The sequence below is a fragment of the Erythrolamprus reginae genome, chromosome 1 (assembly GCF_031021105.1).
Source record: "Erythrolamprus reginae isolate rEryReg1 chromosome 1, rEryReg1.hap1, whole genome shotgun sequence".
Taxonomy (NCBI): Eukaryota; Metazoa; Chordata; class Lepidosauria; order Squamata; family Dipsadidae; genus Erythrolamprus; species Erythrolamprus reginae.
The window spans coordinates 134,503,514-134,531,149 of NC_091950.1; the positions used below are offsets into that span (position 1 = coordinate 134,503,514).

The 27,636-nt window shown below is 39.9% G+C and overlaps 1 protein-coding gene across 6 annotated transcripts in view; it reads right to left on the bottom strand.

The window, feature by feature from the left end:
• Nucleotides 1–720: 720 nt before the first annotated feature.
• Nucleotides 721–27,636, bottom strand: part of RASSF7 (Ras association domain family member 7) — a 112,260-nt gene continuing 85,344 nt past the window's right edge. For 4 of the 6 annotated variants that reach the window (XM_070765671.1, XM_070765674.1, XM_070765661.1 and 1 more), the window contains 5 exons: nucleotides 23,328–23,482; nucleotides 17,174–18,081; nucleotides 9,495–9,663; nucleotides 6,111–6,218; nucleotides 721–3,475 (listed from right to left, as the gene is read on the bottom strand). In XM_070765671.1, coding sequence (XP_070621772.1) covers nucleotides 3,444–3,475; nucleotides 6,111–6,218; nucleotides 9,495–9,663; nucleotides 17,174–18,081; nucleotides 23,328–23,430 — 1,320 coding nt within the window. In that variant the 5' untranslated portion in view covers nucleotides 23,431–23,482 and the 3' untranslated portion in view covers nucleotides 721–3,443. The remainder of the gene's footprint in view (nucleotides 3,476–6,110; nucleotides 6,219–9,494; nucleotides 9,664–17,173; nucleotides 18,082–23,327; nucleotides 23,483–27,636) is intronic. The other 2 variants (XM_070765678.1, XM_070765676.1) reach the window with 1 other exon arrangement.

Consider the following 27,636-nt stretch of genomic DNA (forward strand, 5'->3'; position numbering starts at 1 on the left):
GTTACTAACTTAAGAGCTGCGGTGATTCATTTAACCGTCGTGGCAAGGAATTGTTTTTAAAATGGAGCAAAATTCATCTAGCAATTTGACAACAGAAATTTTGGGCTCAATTGTGGTCGTAAGTCAAGGACTACCTACATTAGCCGAGGTGGCGCAGTGGGTAGAGTACAGTACTGCAGGCCACTGAAGCTGACTGTAGATCTGTAAGTCAGTGGTTCAAATCTCATCCCCGGCTCAAGGTTGACTCAGCCTTCCATCCTTCCGAGGTGGGTAAAATGAGGACCCGGATTATGGGGGTAATATGCCGGCTCTGTTAAAAAATGCTATTGCTAACATGTTGTAAGCTGCCCTGAGTCTAAGGAGAAGAGCGGCATTAAAAAAAAATCAAATCAAATCAAATGAAATGAAATGAATGAATGAATGAATGAATAAATAAATAAAATTACGTGCTTCAAATGTGTTATCTGAAATGGGCAATGCTACAAATGAAAGTTCTCCCAACTTCACAGCAATCCCTCCCTCGGTGTGATGCATCTGGGATCTACATCTCTTAGCTTAAATGAGATTCTTGTTGGGAAATATCCCAGGCCTGCAGCCCTCTGTGTGACTAGAGGCGACCTCTCTAGAACCCCCTGCCAAGTACAGAATGTAGAAACCTTTCCATTGCAGCAAATGTATAACACAGGACGGCAATCCTAGCTAAAAATGACAAGAGACAACTTTACGAACACTTTCTGATATTTTATTACAATCTCAATCCAGAAAATATCATTATTCCATGAGCTATATATATATACATTCTTACATGGAATTCCCTCCTCCCACCTTTTAAGCAGGTAAATTGTATTTCATATACATGATGTACATCAAACATTAAAAAATAAATTCAGGGATTCCAAGGCTATCTGCGCTCCCCTACAGTCCCCTAGGCTTTCATGCATACATTTGCTTTTCTTGGTCATACATCAGCTGCGAGCAAAGAATACATACAAACCCTCCCAAATGTACTGGCCTAGTAAAGAGATCGGCAAGAAATGCTATCAGGAATTATTTTCTTGATTCTGTAATCTGGAGTTATTAAGAGTCTGTGCCGCCCATTTCAAAACATGGCATTACCTTTGTCTACTGTCAGTGAGACATGATTAGGTGGCATACTCACTAAAATGTCAATTTTTTTTATTTGAGTCCATGAATGCAAGTCCCCTGTGCTACTGTCCTAATGCTGTTTAGTATTTAGAATTAAATTGACTTTGCAGGTTAAGATAGTAGTAAAATGTTAATTACTGAGTTAAGTGCATTAACGTTATTTTTTCCCATTCTAATCCGTGTTCCAGTCTTCATTTAAAAGTGGTAATGCGAACACCACTTGCCTTTAAATATGTAAGCACTTAAAGGAAAAAGAAAGCCAAGAAGTTTTTTTTCCCTTTTAAAAAAAGTTGTTGAAAATACTTTAACTTGAAAAAAAATTAGCTCATTTTTACTGAAAGACAGTCAGTTTATAGAAATATTAAACGCTAAGTTCTGAACTGTACAAAAATGGCACACAGGTTTGGAAATAATGATTTGATTCTCTGTCCAAAACTGATTGTTATCCTACCTGGGAAGATGACTTTTTGAAAAAATTAAGGAACACCCCCCCACCACCTCAAAAATGGTTGTACTGGCATGGGTGATGTATTTGGAGAATAATCTGATTCATTTAGTGTTCCACTAAATATCACTTTAGCTGTTCCACGGATTAAGCAAAGTTTAACATATCAACATCAGTATTCATATAGCTTCTCAGTCTATTCTGAGAGTGGCCAAAGGCAACCAACAAAGGAAGAAACTATAGAAAGCAGCCAGAAAGTAATAATCAGAGGGCAACACATGTAATTTTGGGCAGTGGCCATCACACATGGCCTCTTCCCTTTCCTTACACTATGTCCAATGGCAACACAAATTGTATTATAAAGCTACGTTGCTCGTGGGAATGAAAAGGAAAGGTATAATTTCCTTGCTTTTGTTGCTTCTTTCAGATTTCTCCTTCCTCCTTTGAAATCCTCAAATCAGGTTCCAATACACAGTGAATTAAGTCCATTATGAGACCAAATAAGATTGCAGCTAGTCAGGGGACAGAGGTAGCAATATTGATTCTCTATCCTTAAATCAAAGCAAGTATCTTATTAACAAGTACTACCTTTCAAATGCTGTTTGGGCTTTTGCCAAAAGGCTGATCGGGGATAGACAAGCTTCACATTTCAGGATTCCCATTCATTTCTTATTTTTTGTCATGATAGCAGTTGAGGAGACTTATAGTCTAAAACTTCTGAAAAGTTCTGAATTGCTCATCCCCTGTGGAGACTATAATAGTACTGCTGTTCTGTTGCATCCTCTGTGCATAGGCCATTCTCTTGTGCAACTCAGAACATTTAACCCACCCACCAGAAAAGAAGCTCTGAAAAGAAAACAGACCCACAGGCAAATCCAAAAGTCAGTTGCTCTTAATCAGAAGACGCACTTCATCTTGTAACCGGCTTCTGTTGGAACGTATTTATTTCCCACTGTATGAAAATACCCAAGAATTCATTCACTTAGAAAAATTCATTTTTACACCTTCGGTTTTAGAATAGTCTAGATTCCAGAATTATTGTGGGAGAAGAGAATACACATTCCTATGCTGAAACAATTTATATGCAAAATTACATCATACAACACTGGATAACAAAATACTTGGCATGAGAAACAAATGGCAAGACGGGACTGGCACCTCGATCTCACCTTTTATCAGACCTGAAGGATTTTTAAAAAAAATGTATATATAAAAGTCTGACTCGGGATCCACCAGGCCATAAAAGGCATCTGTGGATGGTCACAGAAACTTCTGTCCCAGAGCAGTATTTCTTGTTATTATAGTCTTATCAGGAATGGAATAATTTCTCTATCAAATTTAAAACAAAAAACAAAATCCCCCCTTGTTTTATGAAACAAAATCATTATCAAACACACAAAATATATCATAATGCAACAAACAATAAGAAATGCTCCAGTGCATTGAGTTCATTAAAGAAATCCGTGTTGGTAATGCCCCTCTTTTGTTGGGCGGCTGAATGGATCCAGAGATTTGCTGTTCTCTGCCTTGAAAAATTCTCCATCCAGCACAGCTGACAGCCCTCCAAGGCAATTGCTACTCAGTCCAAAGCATTGTGTATAGAACGGAGTCTTACATACATTTTCAACAAAACAGTTCCAGTTTTTTCATTTGAAATTATAACAGGCACGTTTTTTAAAAAAGCAAGCAGTCTGCTTCCTCTGAAAATCCTTTATATTTTTTTTTAAAAGCCTGTAAAAATATTCTGCACAACCATCTATATCCATCTAAGAAGGGGAACATACATATGTAAGAGTTTTATCTGTATATCTGTTATATTCGTAAAACCATCAGTCCTCCTTGGCTGGCCTTTTTACCTCCAGATGCTCTGCTTTGCCGATACAACTGCAAGACATACAAAAAAAAACCCAAATGAAGGAATCCCATTATTAAAGCTGAGAAACAGAAGGATATGTCATTCCATGCAACTGCAGATTTAATGAAAAATAGTGATAGTCTTTACGATGATTCCTTCATGAAATAAACTTCAGATTTGGAAGTTGCTACTGTTACATATTTTAAATAATCTGATGTGCAGAAAGTAACTCTTTCTTACCAAATGTAACATTTTCTATATACAGTACAGTGGAACCTCGACATACGAGCAGCTCTACTTACGAGCTACTCGAGATAAGAGCTGGGAGGGGAGCGACATTTTTGTTCGCCTCCCGAGCTCACATTCGGGATACGAGCGCCAAGGAGCTGTCTCGGCTTCAGGAGACAGCTCCTTGGCGCTCGTATCCCGCGTGTTTTAAAAGGTTGCAGCCGGCCTGGGGGGCTGGGGGGGGGGTGCTGGCAAGCCCCCCAGGCCGGCTGCCACGTTTTAAAACACGCGCGCCGCTTCGCAGCTGTCTCTGAACGCTAACTTCCGCGTTCGGCGGCAGCGGTTTTTTTGTTGTTGCACAGATTAATTGACTTTACATTGTTTCCTATGGGAAACAATGTTTCGTCATACGAGCGTTCTGAGTTACGAGCCTCCTTCCGGAACCAATTAGTCTTGTAAGTTGGGGTTCTACTGTACTGCAAACCAAAATGGGGATTTAATTATTATTATGGGCTCCTGTACTTAAAAACAGCCTCAACATTCAAAATCCACCAGCAAAAGAAAAACAGTTTGAGGAAACTAATTTGAATAACAAAATAGAACCAAAGAAAGAGAGAAATATGAAAAGATCTGACTTCTTCATCCTCTTCATTCTAGGATCATGGTTCAGGAATATACTCAAAGCATTCTAATGAAGGTTCCTGAATACCATAATAATAATAATAATAAAAATATCATAGCAGAATAATTATTGCAGATTTAAATAAAAGGGCCTTGCATGAGAGAAACAAACAGTACAATATCAGTTTATAGTAATATATTCTCAAAGCACTGGAGGCAATTTCACCAATTAAGACCAATTAGGTTTTCCAAGATTAAAATCCGGAATTTGAGCCTAACCCCCCCTCTGAGTTTATCTAACTCAAGATCATGGAATAGGAGCTTTTTCTGAGAAGACATCTTTTCAGTCGGAACAATAATTCACTATGAACCCGACTGTTTATAATTATGGTAAATTTCCTTTCAAGTACAAATAGCATTTTAAAAATCAGTGGAAATAGAGTTCCTTGGATGTTTAAATTGTTTTAAGGACTTTGAATTAAACTCCTTCCTTTCATTTCCTGCTCTTTCATTACTTTTATTTTTAAAAAGCACCTCAAAAACATATAGAGATAGTTCTTGACTTACAACCAGTTGTTTAGTGACTATCTGAGGTTATGATGGTACTGAAAAAAATGACTTATGACTGTTTTTCACAGTCCACATGGTCATGTGATCAAAATTTGGGCCCTTGGAAACTGACCCATATTTATGATGGTTGCAGTGCCCTGGGGTCATGTGATAACATTTTCTGACCTTCTGACAGTATAGTCAGTGGGGAAGCCAGATTCACACTTCACAACTGTGTTACTAACTTCACAACTGCAGTGATTAAACAACTGTGGCAAGTAAAGTCCTAAACAGGGGCAAAATTCACGTAACGACATACATTTTGGCTCAATTGTGTCCATAAGTCATGGACCACCTGTCCTACTCTGATGTACTTTCAAAAAAATCAGGACTCGTGTTATTAAAGTACTCCTCAAAAGAAAACTACGGAAGTGGAATAAAAAGGAAAAGTTAGAATACGTTTATAAGATATGGCCAATTGTGTAAAACAAATACACAAACACTCTTTTGACATCCATTTTTAAAAGCGCAAACACAGAAACCCAAATTTGGCACACTGAAGGAATTTCGTAGAAAGATCCCAGGTGAACAATAAGCAACAAACTTCCAGCAGACGTGGTTGGTAAATCCACAGTAACTGAATTTAAACATACCTGGGATAAACATAGATCCATCCTAAGATAAAATACAGGAAATAGTATAAGGGCAGACTAGATGGACCAGGAGGTCTTTTTCTCCGTCAATCTTCTATGTTTCTAAGCACATATAGGGCAATGGCCTTGTCAGTGATTTGTAAAGCATCCTGCACAATTCCACCTCCCGGACAATGCTAAACTGGCAAACTGCTCAAGCAACTGCCTCAAACTCGATGCAGTTTGAATAACCATAAGCAGAATGTTATTAGTAAACATCCCTCCCAGTCATCTGACAAGCATGCTAGCAGTAGACTGTTATCTTCAGCCCTTGCCTGTCAATTGAAACATCAGGAGCTGTGGGGTGGGGTTTTTTTGGAAACTCTATTTACTCCTGTGCTCAGCTGCCCCCACCCCACTTGCCAGGTGTGATTGCTGGCTTTGATGACCATGGAAAGACAAAGCCATTCAAACTCTAAAGAGGAAAGAAAGGTGAGAGACTAAAGCCTTTGTAGTTTTCTTGTAGCCAGAAGCTACTGCCCAACAAATGTAAAACCCATTAAATTTGGAGACCTGCTTGACAAGATCAGGCATTAAGCACAAGAGAGACCAAGGCCCCTTCAAACATACACACCCTCGGGGTTCAAGCTGGACACCAGGGGATTCTGGAGGTTCCGTGGATTGCCGAGGAAATGCTTGGTTGTCGGTCTGGGAGGTGAGTTTCGGTCGAGTTCCAACCAATCTAAGGAAAACGAGAGTTTAATATAGCTTCCTTGACCCAAAGGTGCATTTTTTAAAATCAGATTCACTTAGTGACCATATGAACCACTTAACAATTGCAAGGATTCACTTATCACACCTGAGACCAAAAAAGATCAAAAAATGGGGCAAAACTCACAACTGCCTTGATTAGCAACATCAATTTTGAGCTCAATTTACTTCTGAGCCTGAATTTGAAGCCTGATAATTAGGAAGGCAAATATAATTCACAATTAACTTTTGCACTTGATGGGTTACGCCAAGATAAAGAGTCAGGGAAATCAACAGGTTTCACAACAGCTTTGGCTCAGATAGGCAATACCAATTTTTTCAGGAAGTTTAACTCAGGTTAACTGGCAGCTAGTCAAATGCTACACTTACTTATAAAGACAAAAGGGATATTGTCTTTATAGTGATTGTTTATTTAAACTGAGATTTTTGAAGGCTATGCATTAGGGTTATTATCACAATATTCTTCACTGTTTCTTCTAAAAGCAGAGATGGGAAGTCAAGAGATAAAATCTCCATAATATTTACTCTAAATTCTAGTCAAGCACAGATCCTGTGTCCAAAAGAATACACCATATGCAGTTTTCTTGGAAGCAAAGTATGGATTTTTAAAAATGCTCCTGGTCTAACCTGAAGTCCTGGAATTCCTGATAGTCTCCTATTCAAGAACTACCATATTTTTTGCACTATAAGTAACACCGGTGTATAGGATGCACCAAGATTTCAAAGAGGGAAGTAAGGCAAATTGTTCTCCCTGGCCCCCAGGAGCACTCTGCAGGCCTCCCAAACCCTCTGCGCATCCCATTTTTGTGAAAAATGGAATGTGGGGGCAGGGCTTCAGGGGGCCAAAAATGGCTGTATTCAGTGTATAAGATGCCCTGACATTTCCACCTCTTTTATGGAGGGAAGTGCATCTTATACTCTGAAAAATACAGTAAGTACATAGAGCCTTGCTTAACTTCTAAGGCCACATAGATAACAGTAATCAAGTTCTGATACCTGCTGAGACTAATCTGAAAAGTAAAAAAGTACTATAGAATTAAGAAAAGATACATGAATAGAGTAGAGTAGAGAAATAGTAGAGTAGAATAGAACAGAACAGAATTCTTTATTGGCCAAGTATGATTCGATACACAAAATTATTCGTCATTGGTGCATATGCTCTCAATGTACATAAAGAAAAGATACATTTGTCAAGAATCATAAGGTACAACACTTAATGATTGTCATAGGGTACAAATAAACTATCAATATTAATATAAATAGTAAGAATACAAGCAACAAGTTACTGTCATACAGTCATAAGTGGAAGGAGATGGGTGACAGGAATGATGAGAAGACTAATAGTAATAGTAATGCAGCCTTATTGAATAGTTTGACAGTGGTAAGGGAATTATTTGTTTAGCAGAGTGATGGCATTGGGGGAAAAACTGTCCTTGTTTCTAGTTATTATTATTATTATTATTATTATTTATTAGATTTGTATGCCGCCCCTCTCCGTAGACACTACCAAGACTATAAAATGTTCCACACTTATGTCCGTCTACTGCACAGAAAAATTAAAATCTGAATAAATATCATGCCTATTCCCCCAAAAGCAAAAATATCTGAAAGTGGACTGTGGATGTAAGGTAACTAGGGTTGAATCTCCCCTTCTTGTTATGTTTAACTCAGAACCTCCACAGTGTATTATTTGTTACAATTTTCTGCAGTTTTATTCCAGTCAATAATGCACTAAAAAGGTTATGTATGCACTGTTCAGAGGTCATGGATTTAACAAGTAAGGAAGTATTTAGAACAAAATAGCAGCCCATTTGAGCATTTGATGAAATTTATAGTTGGTATAAGTCAGTCCTAGAGGAGATCAACCCTGAGTGCTCTTTAGACGGCCAGATCCTGAAGATGAAACTCAAATGCTTTGGCCACCTAGTGAGGAGGAAGGACTCACTGGAGAAGAGCCTAATGCTGGGAAAGGCTGAAGACAAAAGGAAGAAAGGGACAATAGGCCTCATCACCTTGAGATTCGACTACTGTAACGCTCTCTACATGGGGCTACCTTTGAAAAATGTTCGGAAACTTCAGATCATGCAGAATGCAGCTGCGAGAGCAATCATGGGCTTCCCCAAATATGCCCATGTCACACCAACACTCTGCAGTATGCATTGGTTGCCGATAAGTTTCCGGTCACAATTCAAAGTGTTGGTTATGACCTATAAAGCCCTTCATGGCACTGGGCCAGTTTATCTCCGGGACCGCCTTCTGCCGCACGAATCCTAGCAACCAGTTAGGTCCCAGAGAGTGGGCCTTTTCTGGGTCTCGTCAACTAAACAATGTCAGTTGGCGGGGCCCAGGGGAAGAGCCTTCTCTGTGGCGGCCCCGACCCTCTGGAACCAACTCCCCCCAGAGATTAGAATAGCCCCCACCCTCCTTGCCTTTCGTAAGCTCCTTAAAACCCACCTCTGCCGTCAGGCATGGGGGAATTAAGATAATCATTCCCCCTAGGCTTCTACAATTTATGCATGGTATGTTTGTATGTATGATTGGTTTTATAACAAGGGTTTTTAACTGTTGTAGTATTGGATTTTTACATTCTGTTTTTTGTCACTGTTGTTAGCCGCCCCGAGTCTACGGAGTGGGGCGGCATACAAATCCAACAAATAAATAAGTAAGTAAGTAAGTAAGTAAGTAAGTAAGTAAGTAAGTAAGTAAGTAAGTAAGTAAGTAAGTAAGTAAACAAACAAACAAACAAACAAACGAGAATGAGGTGGCTGGATGGAGTCACTGAAGCAGTCAGTATGAGCTTAACTGGACTCTGGGAGAAGGTAAGAGGACAAGAAGACATGGAGGAATGTTATCCATGGGGTCACAATGGGTAAGACATAAATTTGCAACTAACAACAAATAATTGATATACCTTATATTTTTATACAAAAAAGGGTTTGTTTTTACTAGTTACTTACTTCTCTGAAAGATGCTTTCACTTCAGGTTTGAATAGAAGTCTCTCATTCCACTATTTAACTACCATTGCTATAGATTCTATTTAGAACTATCAAAAATGGTTTGATGGCAACACTAATGATAATACTCTTTTTTCCAGATAAGTTGGCTAATGTTTCTCATGATGCCTAGTGACAGGGCCTCTACCTGTATAATCTATAAAGTACCTCTGAAGGGTTATCAGATTGGGAAAGGCTTAAAACAATTCTCCTGTCTCCCTCCTTCTTCCTGCCCACTGAGTTATATTCTGACCTCCGTTTCTCTGGTGAGTTGGCAACTCTTGGATAATTTGATCCAGCTGCGATTCTGCCTCTGATCTGGCCTGTGGAGTAGTCACCATGGCTCCTGTCTGCTGGATGAATTGTTGTAAATTACATTGCCTGAGTTCCTTATTCAATTCCTCCAGCTCTTGGTTCTGGGCCTGAAAGACAGAGGAGGAACAGGCAGAGTAAATTCCAAATCTCGTCTTTATTTGAAATAGTAATCGGAAATTGCACGTAATAAAAGTTTTATTTTATTTTATTTCTTCTAGCCTCCATCCAAAGTTTATCTCCTTTCTCTTTGCTCCTCAGAGATGTAATCAATCAGAATTTTCAAGGCAAATGGCTATCAAGACACACCCATCTCATCCTTCAAAACTGGAGGAGACAATTGTCTCCTATATTATGGTGACAACTGAATTGGCAGCCCATTGTCTGGTATATACCTGTGATGGTGATTATTGAGGGTGCTGGATAGAAGTAGAAATCCATCCAACGCTTCAAGGCAATTTACTATAATATGTAAAATATCATAGAAACATAGGAGACTGACGGCAGAAAAAGACCTCATGGTCCATCTAGTCTGCCCTTATACTATTTCCTGTATTTTATCTTAGGATGGATATATGTTTATCCCAGGCATGTTTAAATTCAGTCACTGTGGATTTACCAACTACGTCTGCTGGAAGTTTGTTCCAAGGATCTACTACTCTTTCAGTAAAATAATATTTTCTCACGTTGCCTTTGATCATTCCCCCAATTAACTTCAGATTGTGTCCCCTTGTTCTTGTGTTCACTTTCCTATTAAAAACACTTCCCTCCTGTACCCCATTTAACCCTTTGACATATTTAAATGTTTCGATCATGTCCCCCCTTTTCCTTCTGTCCTCCAGACTATACAGATTGAGTTCATTAAGTCTTTCCTGATACGTTTTATGCTTAAGACCTTCCACCATTCTTGTAGCCCGTCTTTGGACCCGTTCAAAATGTACATAATCTCAAGATCTCAAGATCAGCTCTCCTCCAGTCAAAGACACTTTGGCAAAGGCAGCAAACACAGTCTTGCCCATATCACATTATATCACACTGGTCAGTCTTTGTGTGCTTTCCTCATTTCAGGGATTTGATTAAGATCAACTGCTATAAAACTCTCTCTGTTTACAAAGTGGAAAAGAGAGGGCCTATATCTATTTCATCGTGGGCATGGAGAATTCAGTGGACAATGCTAATATTCTCCATAAAGGAGAAATGCTGGGAGGCGTATCAATGCATGTAAAAACATGTTTTACAGACAGATACTGTTTCTAATGTAGTCCAGGACTGGGTTCTAACTTACCCCACTACCGGTTTGCTTCCTCCCATGCAGTGCCGAAAACCCAGCTTGTGCAAAAGCAATAAACAACGTGGTGGTGCATATGGCACCGCCGAGGGAGCCAGTTTGGAGGTGTGGCCAGCTGGTGATTGTTCACAGTTCGGTGAACAGGGGGAAATTCCAGGTACTGGTTCTATACAACCAGTTCGAACTGGGAAAAACCCACCTCTGAAGTAGTCATGTTAAAAGAGAGACAGAGAGAAGGGGCGTTGGTCTTACCTGATACGCCTCTTCTCGCAGGGTGGAGCTAACCTCTGGGATGACATCATCCCTTCAGCCAATGTGGACTGAATCTGTCAAATTGTATATCTTCGTCCTCCTGTCTTATTTCCCACTCTTTGACGAAGAACAAAGGACAGACTCGGTGTGTAGCTCCCCAATCCAAACAAAAAGTAGAAGATTAAAATTTGATATCCCAAAGGCCAGACCAGACTAACTTTGGGAGGAATTGGTGGTTAATTCCACCTTACAAGAAGAGGCATAGCAGGTAAGACCAACACCCCTTCTCCATAGTGGGTGGAGCTAGCCGACCCTCTGGAACCAATTGCCCCCGGAGATTAGAACTGCCCCTACTCTTCCTGCCTTCCGTAAACTCCTTAAAACCCACCTTTGCCGTCAGGCATGGGGGAACTGAAACATCTCCCCCTAGGCATGTTTAATTTATACATGGTATGCTTGTGTGTGTGTCTGTTAGCATATGGGTTTTTTAAAATCTTTAACTATTTTAAATTTGTCAGATTATTTATGATTTGTTCCACGTGTTGTGAGCCGCCCCGAGTCTTCGGAGAGGGGCGGCATACAAATCCAAATAATAAATAAATAAATAATAAATAGCCTCCAAGAATGGGACATACCAAAGCAGTCTATCAGTCGGGAGGGCTAAGTGTGGCTGGCTTCCCCAGTCTGTGCTACCACGTGTTGGAGAATTCTGCGACCAAATGCTGCCTCAGCCAAAGCAAAAACGTCAATTTTGTAGTGGCAGATAAAAGAGAGTTGGTGAAACCCAAGTGTTTGCCTGGCAGATCTCCGCGATGGACGTTTCAGTGGACCACACTGCAATTGTGGCAGCACTATGTGTTGAGTGCGCTGTCACTCTGGTCGGTCATGGCAAAGACTGAAGGTCATAAACCTTCGCTATTATGCTACACAGCCAGCGCCCAACAGTGGTGGAGGATGCCTTTTGTCCCAAGGAAGTGGGTTGAAAGAAGACGAAAAGCACTTCTGTTCTACACTTCAGGTAGATCTTCAGGGCCCTCCTAACATCAAGCATGTGCCACTGTCTCTCAAGGGAGTGTGAAGGGTGGGGGGGGAAAATGGGCAGTACAATTTTCTGGGCTCTATGAAAATAAGAATTTATTTTGGGACAAATATAGGGTCCAGTCGGATGATCACTCAATCAGAATGGAATATACAGAGATCCCCCCTTACAGAGCAGCAAGCTCAGAGATTCTCTGAATGGGGGTAATCACCAATACAAGTAAGGTGGTGAAGTGAAGTGGTCCTCAAGGGCTGATAAGGGGCTCCTGTCAGTGAAAGGAGAAACTTAGAAAGGTCCCAAGTCAGGTATTGATGAGTGACAGGAGGACACAAATTTACAGCACCCTTCAAGAAGCTTTGCAACAAGGAATGTAGAGATAAAGAGGCCAGGGAATTGCAAGACAAAACCAAAGAGAGCGCTGCCACCTGGCGGCAAAGCATGTTGGGCAAGAGACCCTTCTTAAGTCCATGCTGAAGAAACTTGAGGACGTTGACAATAGACAGGTCAACAGGAGAATATCCCTCCTGCGAGCACCACAAGCAAAAGATTTTCCCGGTGACCAAATAAATTCTCTCTGTAGATGGCATTCTGGAAGCATGGATAGTCTGAATAACATTGTCCGGTACATTGCGGTGCCTTAGAGCACACCGCTCAAGCACCAGTCAGTCAATTATTACCACTGGGGGCCGGGTGGACCAACGACCCCTGGCTGAGTGACAACTCTGTTGTAGGATTCTCCAAGGCTGGCAGACGGATTTCCAGTCCACAAACCAAGCTCTCCTGGCCCAGTGAGAGGTGAGGAGTAGTACTTCGGCCTTCTCCTCCCAAGATTTTCCAGATGATCTTGGGGAGGAGAGGCAGCAGGGGAAACGTGTACAGTAGGCCGGCTGGTCAATCACAGAGGAGAGTATCCGCGCCCTCTGCGCCCTTGGTCTGGAATTGAGTGAAATACCTAACAGCTTGGCGTTTTCTGGAGTGGTGAAGAGGTCCATTACTGGCAGACCAAACCGACTCACCAAGGCCTGGAAGAGGGATGGGTGGAGGCTCCACTCCACCTGGTATATGGTGATATGGCTGAGCCAATCTGCTGTCACATTGCTTACCCGGGAGATGTGCTGCGCCAAGAGGGACAGAAGGTGGCACTCTATCCAGAGACCAGGCAAGGGTTCCTCATCTCCGGCGCTCCCAGTGTGCTCCTGGAGACCTGCGCACATGTGCGTTGGCATGGGATTCGGCTTTTGTGCATGCACCAGAAACAAAATGGAGGATGTTCGTGCGTGTGAGATTTTGTTGATTTTTTTGCTTTCGCGCACATGCACACGAGTGTCCTTGTGTAAGATATCGCTTCCAGCACATGAGCAGAAGCCGAATCTTACATGGGTGCACGCGTGCATAAATCGGGGATGTGGAGGTACATGGGCATCTCCATTTCCGCTACCACACTATAGTGTGGCCCGTACCTGGTGCAACCCACTACTGCCAAAGACCCAGGGTTGTGGCCTCGCCCGTGAGCTGGTGGGACATGATACCCCTTTGCTAGTTTATGTGGGCCTTTGCAGCCACATTGTCTGTAAGCACCAGAATGTGGCAACTGGCCAGCAGATGTTTCAACTGTCTGAGCACCAGGTAAATTGTGCAGAACTTTATTTTGTTTATGGGGTACTCTGCCTCCGTCAGAGACCGTTTGCCCTGAACTGCTGTAGATTGAGCATGGGCCCCTCATCCATATAGACTGGCGTCCGTGGTGATGGTAATCCCACAGGGCTCCAGGAAGTAGGAACCCTTTGCAATGGCCAGCCAAGTTCACCAATGGAGCGAGCGTTGGACATGTCAGGGTACCAGGACCTTGGATGCCGATGTGCCAAGTCCCAACCTCTGAAAGGTTAAGAGAATCCACTGCAATTCTCTGGAGTGAAGGTGAGCCCAAGGAGTAATGTGTATGGCAGATATTTTATCCAGGAGTGTGGAAAGCAGCTTCAAGGAAACCCTGGGGGGGGGGGGGTGTCTCAGGACCCGATGGGAATATTCCGAGATACCGCCCTGTCGCTCCTGAGAAAAATACACCATGCATTCCAGAAAATCAACAATGGCTCCTAAATGGGTCAGTCTGGTGGTGGGGGACAGATGACCCTTGTCTACTTTTATTGAGAACCTGTGGTGTCTGAGAGTGTTAACCGTTACCTGGATGTCTTGCACCACACATACTGTATATCATCCAGGCAACATTGGACATGCATGCGTATCGATCTCAAATGTGCCGCCAGCACCTTGGTGAAGAACCTCGGCACTGAGCAGAGGCCAAATGGGAGGGCCCTGTACTCATAATGAGACCCTGCATAACAGGGTCTCATTAAGTATTTTTGGTGGGAAGGCCAAACTGGTATATGTAGGCAGGCCTCAAGGAGATCGATCAACGTGAGATCCCCCTTCCGTATGCCATTTAAGATGGACTGAAGTGTGTGCATTTTTAATTGCTTGTAGATAATATAGCAATTCAAATGTTTTAGATCAAGAATAGCTCTCCATTCACCCAAGGATTTGGGGATCACAAACAAGATGGAATAGAACCCTGCCCTAGCTGGTCCTCAGGCACCCACTGGATGGCTTGGATGTCCAGTAGATGCTGGATGGCACCATTCATGAGGACCTGCTTATCGAGGGTGGATGACATAGGGCATCTGATGAAAAACTTCAGAGGGGTGGAGAGGAATTCTAGGGAGAGCCCAGATGACATAGTCTCCCTGACCCTCACATTGGTTGTGGTTTCCTCCCATCTGCTGGCAAAGAGCACCAGACGACCCCCAATAGGAGGGTACGGGGTGGGCTCACTTAGCATGCTGAAAGATGCAACCTCCTGTGTCTTGAAAGGGCCACCTGTACTGTTTACCCCTGCTAGCCCTGTCTGGAGCCTGTCTGGCACCATACTGCCCCTGAAACCTGCCATATCCCATCCCCTGGTCTGGAGTCTGAAAGGGGCGCGTATTATAAGGGGCGGGGCAAAAGGAACCCTTATGGGAGTAAGAAAGAAGGATTCTATCATCCCCAAACAACATCTGGCTCTTATAAGGAGCTGATGCCAAATGCTACTTATGGCACATGTCTGATTGCCAGCTGCACAGCCAGTGCATTCTTCTTGCTACTGCAGAAGCCCCATAGATCTGGTGGCAAAACAGGCTGACTGAAGCGTAGCATCGGACGTGAACTGGGCTGCGGCCAGTAGTTTATTGAGGTCCTGATTTATCTCATCTATTGAAATTAGATACATGCTGTCAAGGCCAGGTCACCAGCCACACACAGAGCTGGAAAAAAATTTCACAGCAACTCTGATGGAAATTTAGGTCAGCTGGGGAGAAGAACTCAAAGGTTTGATCTCTCAATGACAATGTTGAAGAGACACCTCAGAAGAATAGGAGCATTAGGAGAACACACATCCTATTCAGCCTGAGGACTGAGTCAAAAGAAGGGGAATTAAGGCAGGGGAACAAAGATATACAATTTGTCAGATATACAATTTGTCATTGGCTGAAGGGACGGCGTCATCCCATTCTTGGAGAGTAGCTCCGCCCACTATGGAGAATATAGGAATCTGATAACCAGCAACATTTCAATAGAAGTCTGCAACTGATTAAGAAAGTATTTGGACACAAATATCTTTGCTTCATAACTGTGCATCCAGAACATAAATAATACTCTAAATAATGTTAAATAGATTACAGGCTTATATAGCTGATTCGGGGTTACAAAGAATTTTGGTTTAGAAAGTCTCATCCTTTGCTTTTCTCATCCATTCATAAGTAGTGAAGATTTTTACTACTTTACTTTAGAGGACACTATCAATTAATACAGATGCCAGACTTGGATGGATCTTGGAAGAAGTGAGGAAGTAGACAATATCTGTAAATCATGTGTGCATTCTTATAGAGTTCTCATTTAGTCAGCCTTCAATCAAAAAAAGGCCAACAAGATAGCATATTTATGCTAGTCACATTTTGAGGAGTGAACATAATTTGTATGGTGCAAGAAGGAAAAAAGTGTTTATTTTGGGAATAAAGAACTGTCTTGGGTCTCCCATTGACCTACTACAATATGTAATTACATTTTCCTTTCAGCAAGAAAAGACGTTCATATAATTTACAGAAGTTCTTGTCAGTATAAACAATGAATGTGCTGGATGGAAATATTGGGCACTGTAGTGCCTCCATATGAGCAATGGTAAACAAAACATACTAACAAAACTAATATTTCGCAATCTAAATTACATTTTTGAGTTAAAAAATCCAAAAGAACCACAATATATAAAAAAACAAGCACACAATCGAATCATACACAAAAACTACATGGGCAAGGGGGAGATGTTGCAATTCCCCCATGCCTGACGGCAGAGGTGGGTTTTAAGGAGTTTCTGAAAGGCAAGGAGGGTGGGGGCAAGCCTAATCTCTGGGGGGAGCTGGTTCCAGAGGGTCGGAGCCACCACAGAGAAGGCTCTTCCCCTGGGTCCCGCCAGACAACATTGTTTAGTCGACGGGACCCGGAGAAGGCCAACTGTAAGAAAGGCAAAATGAGCTTACCCCATGCAATTAAATGAAAACTAACCATCCTCCCTCTGCTCAAATCTCTTAGGACATGAAAGTGGTTAGAGTTGTTTTAACAGTCACCTAGCTTTTAATTATAGGATAGCTTCATGATGCCATGGAACGTACAGTATGTATAAGGTGGAGAGGGAGTAAATTAATATCCAGCTTAAATTAAAAATGAAGTTTAGTTATGTTGCTTTGAAACGTTTCTGTTTGTAACAGATTATCTCATACTTGAACATAATTTGAGGAGTTCTACTGCAGGCATCTAATTCTGCTTTTCAGCAGTGTCATGGAGAGAGCACAGGTATGTAGCAGAGATGCAGTGTGGAATATCTGTTGCCAAACAGTCATTAGGAAGCCAGCAAAACCAGAGAAGCATATCATGAACACACATGGTGAAGGACAATCCTTTGTACTCCACACATGGCTTGCTAGGAAAAGGGTCATTAGCTCTAAGCACAAACCTGCAGATTGTACCCTGCTTCCTCCAGGGCCTTCCCCACTGAATCCAGGCTGTTCTCAAGCTGGACAGTTTGCTTGGACTTGGCTTCCAGATCTCTCTTTATTTTAGCCGCTATCCCATCGAGCTCAGAAGGATTCTGGGTAGAGGTTTCCTTGGTCTTCTTGGTTCTCTCAGCGATTTCCCACTGGATTTCTCTTTCCAAGGTCTCTGTTTTTACCATGAGCTCGTGGATTTTTTTGGTGTACTCCTCCATTGTGGCCCTCAGGCTGTGCACTTTCTCCCGCCGCTCCCTCTCATGCTCCTTTTCCGACTGTAGCTCATTGTGCCAAAATTCCTCCTCGCTCAGCTGGCTCTCGTTTTGGTGGATCAGCTGTTCCAGCCGCCAAATCTCACCCTCCTGATGAGAGCTTTGGCTGCATTCCCAATGCCTGATGTCCATTTCTAAGGCATCGCCTTGCATCTCCAGGGTGCAGAGATGCTCCTGTTGGTGTAGGACCGTCTTGAATAGCTCCTCTTTGGAAAGCACGCCCCCTCTGGCTCCATCTCTGACACACGTCTGGTCCTTTCTGGGCTGTCGCTGCTTGTTTTTGGCACAGGCATCACTTGAAGTCACAGGGCCCAAGTTGAAGGTTAAAGATTTTTTGGGTGGCCTGGTTCTAGGTACTTCTGTACTGAGCGGTCTAGGTTTAATAGGCAAGCTAGCTCTGACAAACGTCCTCTCGGGTACCTGGGCGGCATTGTCTGAAGAAGGCCTCTCTATGAGGCTGGGGCCAGTACGTTGCAATATAAATTGCACATCTTGAGCATACTGGCCACATTTGGCTAGAAACTGTACAGGACATTCATGTGGGAGAAGCTGACACTCCTTCTCACGTAGTCTTTGGATGAGGACATAGCGGCCTGTTTGACCTGAGAAAACAAGACAGATATTATGAGAATAAGATTTCTTCCCTACAAAAAGACCGGTAAACTTCCTTTCTCCTATCCAGCTATATATCAGGCTCACATTCCACAGTAATTTCCCTTGCCAGCCCACACCCATTACCACCTGAAGGTAAAAAGTTTTGGACAATGGGGCAGCTGATTCCCATAGAGACATAGGTAGGCCTGTGAAAAGTTAAATAAGAAGCAGAATTGCCAATGGCCTTTTTTCTTCTTCTTTAATTGCATTTATATGCCTAATAAGATGCCTCCATAGAGGATTTAGACTTAGAAAAATAGTATTTTAAACTGCAAGTACCAACTGCTTTATTAAAAGCAGTTGTGATTTGGAAAGTGAGAATTTGAGAAGGGGCTTATGCATTCACACAGCAACATTTCTTCAATATAGACATGACTTTCACCAAGATCTATGCTGACACCTCATATACTAATATTTCAAAAACACTTGAGAAAAATGTCACACTAAATGCATTAGCTTCACCTGTGCCCTGCATGGTCACTATAACAAAATGGGTATGCTCTTATGTGCAGCATTTTTGCTCATTTATCAAATATTCTTCACAACACACCACATCTTATCCAAAATGTTTCTATCATGCTTTCTTATTTTATCCATATGTAACAAATATCCTGCCAAGTAACAAATTTGGACACTTGCTCTATTTTTTCATCATTCATGTATCACTTCCAACTGTTCATTCCATTTGTGAAAAATGATTAACTTGGTCTTTGTTACATTAATTTTCAGATATATGCTCCTTGATCTATCATATAATTTTCTGATATTTGTAGCAAATCAGTTGGATTCCTGGTCCATTCCATGGCGTACAAGAATACATGCTTCTTCACAAGCAATTCTTTATAAAATTTATTTGGTGCCCATCTCATATACAACAATTTTGGGCAGACAAGCAATACTTATACAACAATGCATAAACACATTAAACAACTGAAGGACATTATACCCACTTGTCTTACCCTTCTCAGTTGAACTATTCAGAGTTTCCCATTTATTGTTATGTGTGCTTTTGTTTCCATCATACACCACTCTTAATGCAATAAAATATCAACCTCATTCCACATTCATGCAAAACATACATTTTATTGTACGCTTTCATTAGATTAACAAACTTGCAATAAACTTCCTCTCTCACATTCATACTTCTATGACCAAGTATTACTTGGTCTTTTGTGTAGATGTTTGGGTGGTTCAGGGTGGGGAATTTGTGGTGGGTGGGGCATGGTTTTTTTGGATTGTTATGTGTGTTGGGACTGGCCTTTAGGAGTCATGTGAATTTTGTTGTATGGTTATACTGTGTGTATATCCATACAATAACAATAAAGTATTTATTATTTTCTTGATGACCTGCTAAAGAGCAACATCTCCGGTCACAATTCAAAGTGTTGGTTATGACCTTTAAAGCCCCACATGGCATTGGACCAGAGTACCTCCAGAACCGCCTGCTACCGCACAAATCCCAGCGACCGATAAGGTTCCACCACAGAGTTGGCCTTCTCCGGGTCCTGTCGACTAAACAATGTTGTCTGGCGGGCCCCAGGGGAAGAGCCTTCGCTGTGGCGGCCCCGGCCCTCTGAAACCAACTCCCCCCGGAGATTAGAACTGTTCCCACCCTCCTTGTCTTCCGTAAACTACTCAAGACCCACCTATACCGCCAGGCATGGGGGATTTGAGACATCTTTCCCCCAGGCTCCTTATAATTTATGTTTGGTATGTATGTGTTGTCTGGTTTTAATATGATAGGGTTTTAGTTATTTCTTTTAATATTAGATTTGTGCCACTATAATATTGTTTTTACCATTGTTGTAAGCCGCCCCGAGTCTTCAGAGAGGGGCGGCATACAAATCTAATAAATTGAATTGAATTGAATTGAATTGAACATCTGTTCTTGCATGGGATAGAGCCATACTTTTATTGTTGTTTGTTGCAAAGTTGTTTCCAACCCATCAAACCCCCATGGACAACATTTCTCCAGGCCTTCTTATCCTCTACCATCCCTCTGAAGCCATTTAAGTTCATGCCTACTGCTTCAGTGACTCCATTCAGCCACTTCATTCTCTGTCGTCCCTTTCTTCCTTTTTCCTTCAGTCTTTCCCAGCATTAGGCACTTTTCCAATGAGTTCTTCCTTCTCACTAGGTGGCCAAAGTATTTGAGTTCCATCTTCAGGATCTGGCCGTCTAAAGAGCAGTCAAGGTTGATCTCCATACACAGCTCTTGTCAATTGTTGCTCATTGTCAATTTTGAATTCTCTTTTTGTCAGAATTCTGCCAAACATTTTCCCACTATTATTTTCCCACTACTCCTTCTGTACTTTTTGCATTTTCTTTTCCTACTTTCTCCTTCCACAGGGGAACAATAACAGCATACAAGTAATCATAAGGCAAATACAGGCTTCAAAATAATAACCAAATCGCACAGCCATTCCACAAGCCACTCCACATTCATGTTTTAACATTTCTCCAATTACACCATCTACAACTACAACTTTACAAAATAATAACCAAATCGCACAGCCACTCCACAAGCCACTCCACATTCATGTTTTAACATTTCTCCAATTACACCATCTACAACTACAACTTTACAAAATAATAACCAAATCGCACAGCCATTCCACAAGCCACTCCACATTCATGTTTTAACATTTCTCCAATTACACCATCTACAACTACAACTTTACAAAATAATAACCAAATCGCACAGCCACTCCACAAGCCACTCCACGTTCATGTTTTAACATTTCTCCAATTACACCATCTACAACTACAACTTTACAAAATAATAACCAAATCGCACAGCCATTCCACAAGCCACTCTACATTCATGTTTTAACATTTCTCCAATTACACCATCTACAACTACAACTTTACAAAATAATAACCAAATCGCACAGCCACTCCACAAGCCACTCCACGTTCATATTTTAACATTTCTCCAATTACACCATCTACAACTACAACTTTACAAAATAATAACCAAATCGCACAGCCACTCCACAAGCCACTCCACGTTCATGTTTTAACATTTCTCCAATTACACCATCTACAACTACAACTTTACAAAATAATAACCAAATCGCACAGCCATTCCACAAGCCACTCTACATTCATGTTTTAACATTTCTCCAATTACACCATCTACAACTACAACTTTACAAAATAATAACCAAATCGCACAGCCACTCCACAAGCCACTCCACGTTCATATTTTAACATTTCTCCAATTACACCATCTACAACTACAACTTTACAAAATAATAACCAAATCGCACAGCCATTCCACAAGCCACTCCACGTTCATATTTTAACATTTCTCCAATTATACCATCTACAACTACAACTTTACAAAATAATAACCAAATCGCACAGCCACTCCACAAGCCACTCCACGTTCATATTTTAACATTTCTCCAATTACACCATCTACAACTACAACTTTAAAAAAATTTCAACATTCTCACTTTTTCATTATTTATCCCATGGAGTTATCTATTTAATCTTAACCATTTGTTGTCCCTCTGGCTATATGCTCTTTCCTACGTCTTCTCTTTCTTCTACATACATATTATCCATTACCTTTCTGTTATGCTAATGTACAGCAACAACTATTCACTTATATAGATTTTTTTATCATACAGAGTCTCCCCCCCCCCCCCACTTCATTCCACTCTGTGTCTTTTTCATTCTCCTTCATGGAATTTTACATTTTGTAACTTGATTTCCTTCACTCTCTCCAAGCAGATTCCATGTCCCTGTTTATTATAGGGAGGCCTGATTTAACAAACTTAATTGGGACCAGAAATTTCACTGTTAAGTGACATGGTTGTAAATAAAACAAAAAAACAAACCATCTAATTATGCTGCTTGGTGATTGTAGTTTCTGGCAGGTGCAATCATTAAACAAGAGCCACATAAGTCATTAGGTGAGTACCACAAGTGACTGCAACTTTCAACTTCCTGCCAGCTTCCCCATTAACTTTGCTTCCCAGAAGCTGGCCGGGAATATTACAAATCATGATGGTGTGACTCTGTGGATGCTGTGCTGTCTGGTCATAACAACTGTTTGTTCAGTGCCATCGTAAGTTGGAACTGTCAACGTACAAGAAGTTCACCTGTACTTCCATTCAATATTTTAATCCTTATTTTCCTCAACAGACTCCATTATTTTTCTTTCTGTAGTTGTTTCATACCAGTATTTGCACTCAATGGCCCTTTATGGCCATTCCCCTCCCCCTATCTTCTTTAGACTGTATGAATAGCAGTCTGTCCCAATTCAACAGCCTCTCATCACCTTCTCTCAACATTTCATTATAATCAACCAATTCCATCTTGCTTCAAGATTCTTTCCTTTACCGTTTGAATACATGAAAGGACATATGTTTAAGCCATGTATTTAAAAGCAACAGCCCTTCTTCCAACCAGTTATTCATAATCATTCCCATTCATTCCTGGTCACGTTTTCCCCCTTGTACTCTCCTTTTATTTCCAGACTTCCATTCATGCCATTTTACACAAATCCGCTCCACCCTACCCCAATTGCATTCGTTCAAAATGTTACATTTCCAAACTTCAACCTTAATTTGTAACGTAACTTAAAAACTATTACCAACCCATGAATTCCTCCTACTTGTATATTTCCCAAACGAATCTATGGTAGATAAGTCATATATACTGTACTTTCTGATAGTGAATTTTGCCCTTTCATTCATAATTAAATTTACATCCTCACTTCCATGCATCTATTCCTGAATTCCATACTACAAGATCAGAATATGCAGATCTATTCTGTCCTTTCTTAATTTCATTTTAAAAAATCATTTGTGAATTCAATTTTTAAAAAATCTTTAATTTCTTTTTAAATTCCAAGTGGTAATCATCTGTATAGCACAGTCATTCTGACCTCTGATATGGTTTTCTTAGTTTTGACATAATGATTTTAGTAAGATAAAGGAGCTGTTGTGTTTATGCAAATTGTTTACACAATTTCCTCTTCCCTAAAACATGGATATTATATGAATAAAGCACTATTTTTCTAATCATTAAAAAAAAAGAATTTTGGACAGGGGATTATTCTGCAATTCTATCTACATTTATCTTGGTAGTTCTCCTCAGTGGTAGTTATTTCTAAGTAAACATGCTTTAGTACTGGACTGCATAAATCCTTTTAGATATCATGAATATAAAAATTACTTACCAATGGCTCGTGCCAGTGCTATAACAACTTCCTGACAGGTTGTTTGATCTGAAACACCACATACAATCCGCTGGACTCCATCTACCCAGACTTTCAACTCCATCACAAAAAGGTAGAGAGGATTAAACTTTCTTGCTCATTTCTGTGATTTGTCCCTACAACAATTAAAAACACAAACATAAGCACAATACGTTGATTTCATTTACAGTAAGAAGCAAGGGAAAACAGAAGAGATCCTTTTGGAATGCTTGAATATGTCTCTAGCTCTCTTGCTCTAACAATTTTAAGTAGAGCACAAGTTCAGAGAAAGGATTAGTCAAACAAAACTTTTCAGTTTCAATGCTTCACAGATTTTTATAAAATGTTATATAATATAAATATGAATGTTCAATACTCTAAATAAGATAGCAACATCTGACTTAAATCTTTAGAAACCAATTCAATTAAGTTACTAACTACAATTATGCTATGCTTGCTTGTGTGCGATTTCTCAAGTACATAAACTGTATTGGGGTCTTAAATCAATGATAAGTAACAGGATTATACAATGTAGTTCTATTTTTTTAGCCATTAGCTCATTGCAATAATGAGCATTACATGTTACCTGCATGCCACCTGTAAGCATAAAAGTGATGAAATGAAATAAATTGCTCAGTTTAAGAGGCAGCTGGTAAGCTGTGGATTTAACTTCTATTTATTATTGATTAGCATACATGTAACCTAACCATGCTAACACATACATGTAATACCTCACAAACCACTGATGCCATAGACCTAGAATACACCAAGCAAAAAAAACAACCTCTGCATTAGGTTACATACTATTGTCAGAAATAGGTTTTGCATAAATATGAACAATTATTAGCAGAGACAGTAATAAAAACTACTAACATCACTTCTATTCTCTTTCAATATAAAATGGTTTCATCCCTAGTAGTAATGCTGTGCGTTTCACATTTACTTAAAACCTTGGAAGAAAAATGAGTAATTGAGTTGAGAAATTTTCTCAATTTCAGAGAAACTGAATTGGGTTGGAGAATGAAACAGATCCATTCTAACAACTTATCACAATTTATAAAGAGCTAAAAATTAGTACAAAACAATCCAAAAAGCACTTCTGTGAGTTCTCCATTTCTCTCTTCCAATTTTAATTAAATATAATTGGCTAAGGCTTCCGGTACTTCAAACAACAAAAACAAGCACTGCATAGATTTGATTTTGAATAATGTAAATATGATATAAATGAATCAAACATCGAAACCGAAAATAATGAAGACTTGGAATTTCTGGGTTGATTATTAACTTGTTGGAATTTAGGCCTGACCAAAAAGACAATACCACACCTGAAAAATGCTTTTCCCAACTAGAACAACATGAAGCAAATACACAACCTGAAAAAGGAGGAAAACTCCCCCCCCCCAATAACTTAATATCTGGCAATCAACAACTAAAAAGCCACACACAACCATGCATCATATAAATAACATACACAGAATAGTCCAAAGCACACACTGTGATAGAGAGACATTCACTGAGGATTGGTTCCAGCATGAGTCCAAAAGCTTGGAAGACTAAATCTGTAATGATCGATTCAGATTTGATCTATTATCCTGGGATATGTATATTTGCCTTCATTCATAATATAAGAACAAAACAGATACACACACACACAATGTCTATTGAAAACGCTCTTTTAAAAGTATTATTTATGTATCTCAGCTTTTTCTCACCTAGTTCAAAAACCAAGATTTAAGCCCTGGGTCTTGTCTTTGTTGATAAAAGGGACAATTTTTTGCGCTAGGCAAATGGAAGCCAGCATAACATAATCTTCCTTTAAGGATTTTTAATGTCTAAAACAAATAAATGTAATTAGGTGTACATATTTGTGGTATGTATAAAGAGGAAGAAAGAAAATATTGGTGTACAGCATACTTTAAATTTGAGACATCTTAAAATACTCCATTTTAAATTTAAAATGCTCGGTTTTGAATTCAAAATAGCTATTGTGATCTTGCCAGAAGTATTTTGACATTGATATTTCTGGAGAGGTTTTATTCCAGACAATTCATTCATTCATTCATTCATTCATTCATTCATGTATATGATTACAGGCAAAATATAAACATTAATATGAACATATAATAAGTACAAACATGATTTTGAGTACATGATATTTTCGAGTATATGGGGATTTTAGGGCAGGGATGGCAGGCATGCTGGTACGCTTACGCACGCCCCTTACAGACCTCTTAGGAATGGGATGAGGTCAATGGTAGACAGTTTAAGGTTAACGATTTGCAGAGCTTGGGGAAGAAATTACAGAGTTGGGTAATGTATTTTGTGTTCTGGTTATTTTTGCCAATGTGTAAGACTGAACAGTTGTTGATTGGAGTTTGAAGTTGCCACTCGATTGACCATTTTGATACATAGTCAAGGTCTTTTTGAAGGGCAGTAGTATTGTCGGTGATATTAAATAGTTTTACAATATCTGTGAAGAGGATGCAGTTGTTTATATTGTCACAAAGATCATTTATATAAAGAATAAAGAGAGTTGGTCCTAAAACACTGCCTTTGGGAACTCTGCTGTTAACAGGTACACGGTTTGATAAAGCATCACATTATTTATTTATTTATTTATTTAGTTAGTTAGTTAGTTAGTTAGTTAGTTAGTTAGTCCAATACACAATGAGGGTTTTAGTGGGTATATATCTATATACACATAGTAAAATACATGATGAAGGTTATAGAGGAGATACTCATAGTAAAATATATCTAAGAAAGAATAGAAAAGAAGATATAGTAATAGAACATATCAATGAAAGAATAGAAGAAGAAATATAGGAATAGAAGAAAGGTATAGGAGATATAGGAGAGCAATAGGACAGGGGATGGAAGGCACTGTAGTGCACTTGTACTCGCCCCTTAATTTTGACCACTTGTTGCCGGTTTGACAGGAACGCAGTAATCCATTTGTGCAGAGGTCCAGAAATGCCATAAAACTTTAGTTTTAGAAGTAGTGTGATGTATATTTGTAGCAGCTTTTGAAGTTGTTTTATTTTTCCACCAAAGAGATATATATTTTTTGGCTTGGAAGTTCCTTATTGTTATGAGTAGTTTGTTTAATAACTCTTCTGACTTCAAGTAAGAAAATGTTATAATGGTGTTCAACAGTAATACAGTCAATGAATAGTGTTTGCCATTCAAGAGATGAGATGTCAGTGTTTATGACATCATAGTTGGCTTTTTAAAAAATTGTAACTGGGGATCCTATCATTATAATGATTTTTGTAATGGTGTATGTTGAGACAGAAGTCTATCATGCTGTGATCATACTATATTCGGCCTCTGGCACTTGGAGGGAATCAGCAAGGTAGTCTCAGTTTTCCACCTTTTTTTTTCAGATGGATTCGACTTCCTGGTGGTTTATCATTTTTAAAATATGGTTCCGGTGGTCTTAAAACCTAATTACTATTATATTAATATTTAGAATTTAATCTAATTCTGTTTTCTTAGTTTAGTTGTTTCTAATCTTGTCTCTAACCCAAAGATTTTTTGTATTTTTCCTATTACTATTCTCCAGCAAAATAGTTAGGCATCTGCCTTGGTTGCCACCAGCAGGGGGAAAAAGGGGGGAAATAGGTGGATACAGATAGAATTAGAATGACCTAATAACTGAAGGGTGAAGTTAATTCATCAGAAATTCTTGTTCCAGGACTTCAGGACTTCTAAAAGTACATTTTTTAAAAGGATGGTTGTCAATTCAAAGTCTTTCTGACATCATCTGATCTGTTCTATCCTGGTTCTTTTTTGATTTCAGGTCATCACTTCTGAAAATACAGCTATAGCACAAAATATCTTAATATTTAAAGATGTAAATGTCATGCCTTAAAAATACATGTTCTACCAATGTATGCTGCTGTTTATAGCTATCAAACACGAGTCTTGTGTTACTGTTGCTTTTCCCAGCTATTGTCCTGATTGTTTTAGCTTTGAAATTGTATTTTATTTTGGTTTTACTTGCTTATAAACTGTCATGAATCTATATGATTTTAAAAGCATATGTCTATTGTGAATCGATAAATAAGAGTTGAAGATCTATTCTGAGGTCATATTGTTTTCTTAAGTTTTGAGTCCTTTCTGTTTTGGCTGCCATACAAATTAAATAAAGAAAGAAAAGTTTGCCCCCAGCCAAGTCAGAACACTCCAATATTTTAATGGGGATGCTTTGTTCTGGGTGTAAAGTGAAACATATTTCTTATTTTTGCACGCTTATATTCTCATGGACATTTCCAAAATCATCCATTTTCAG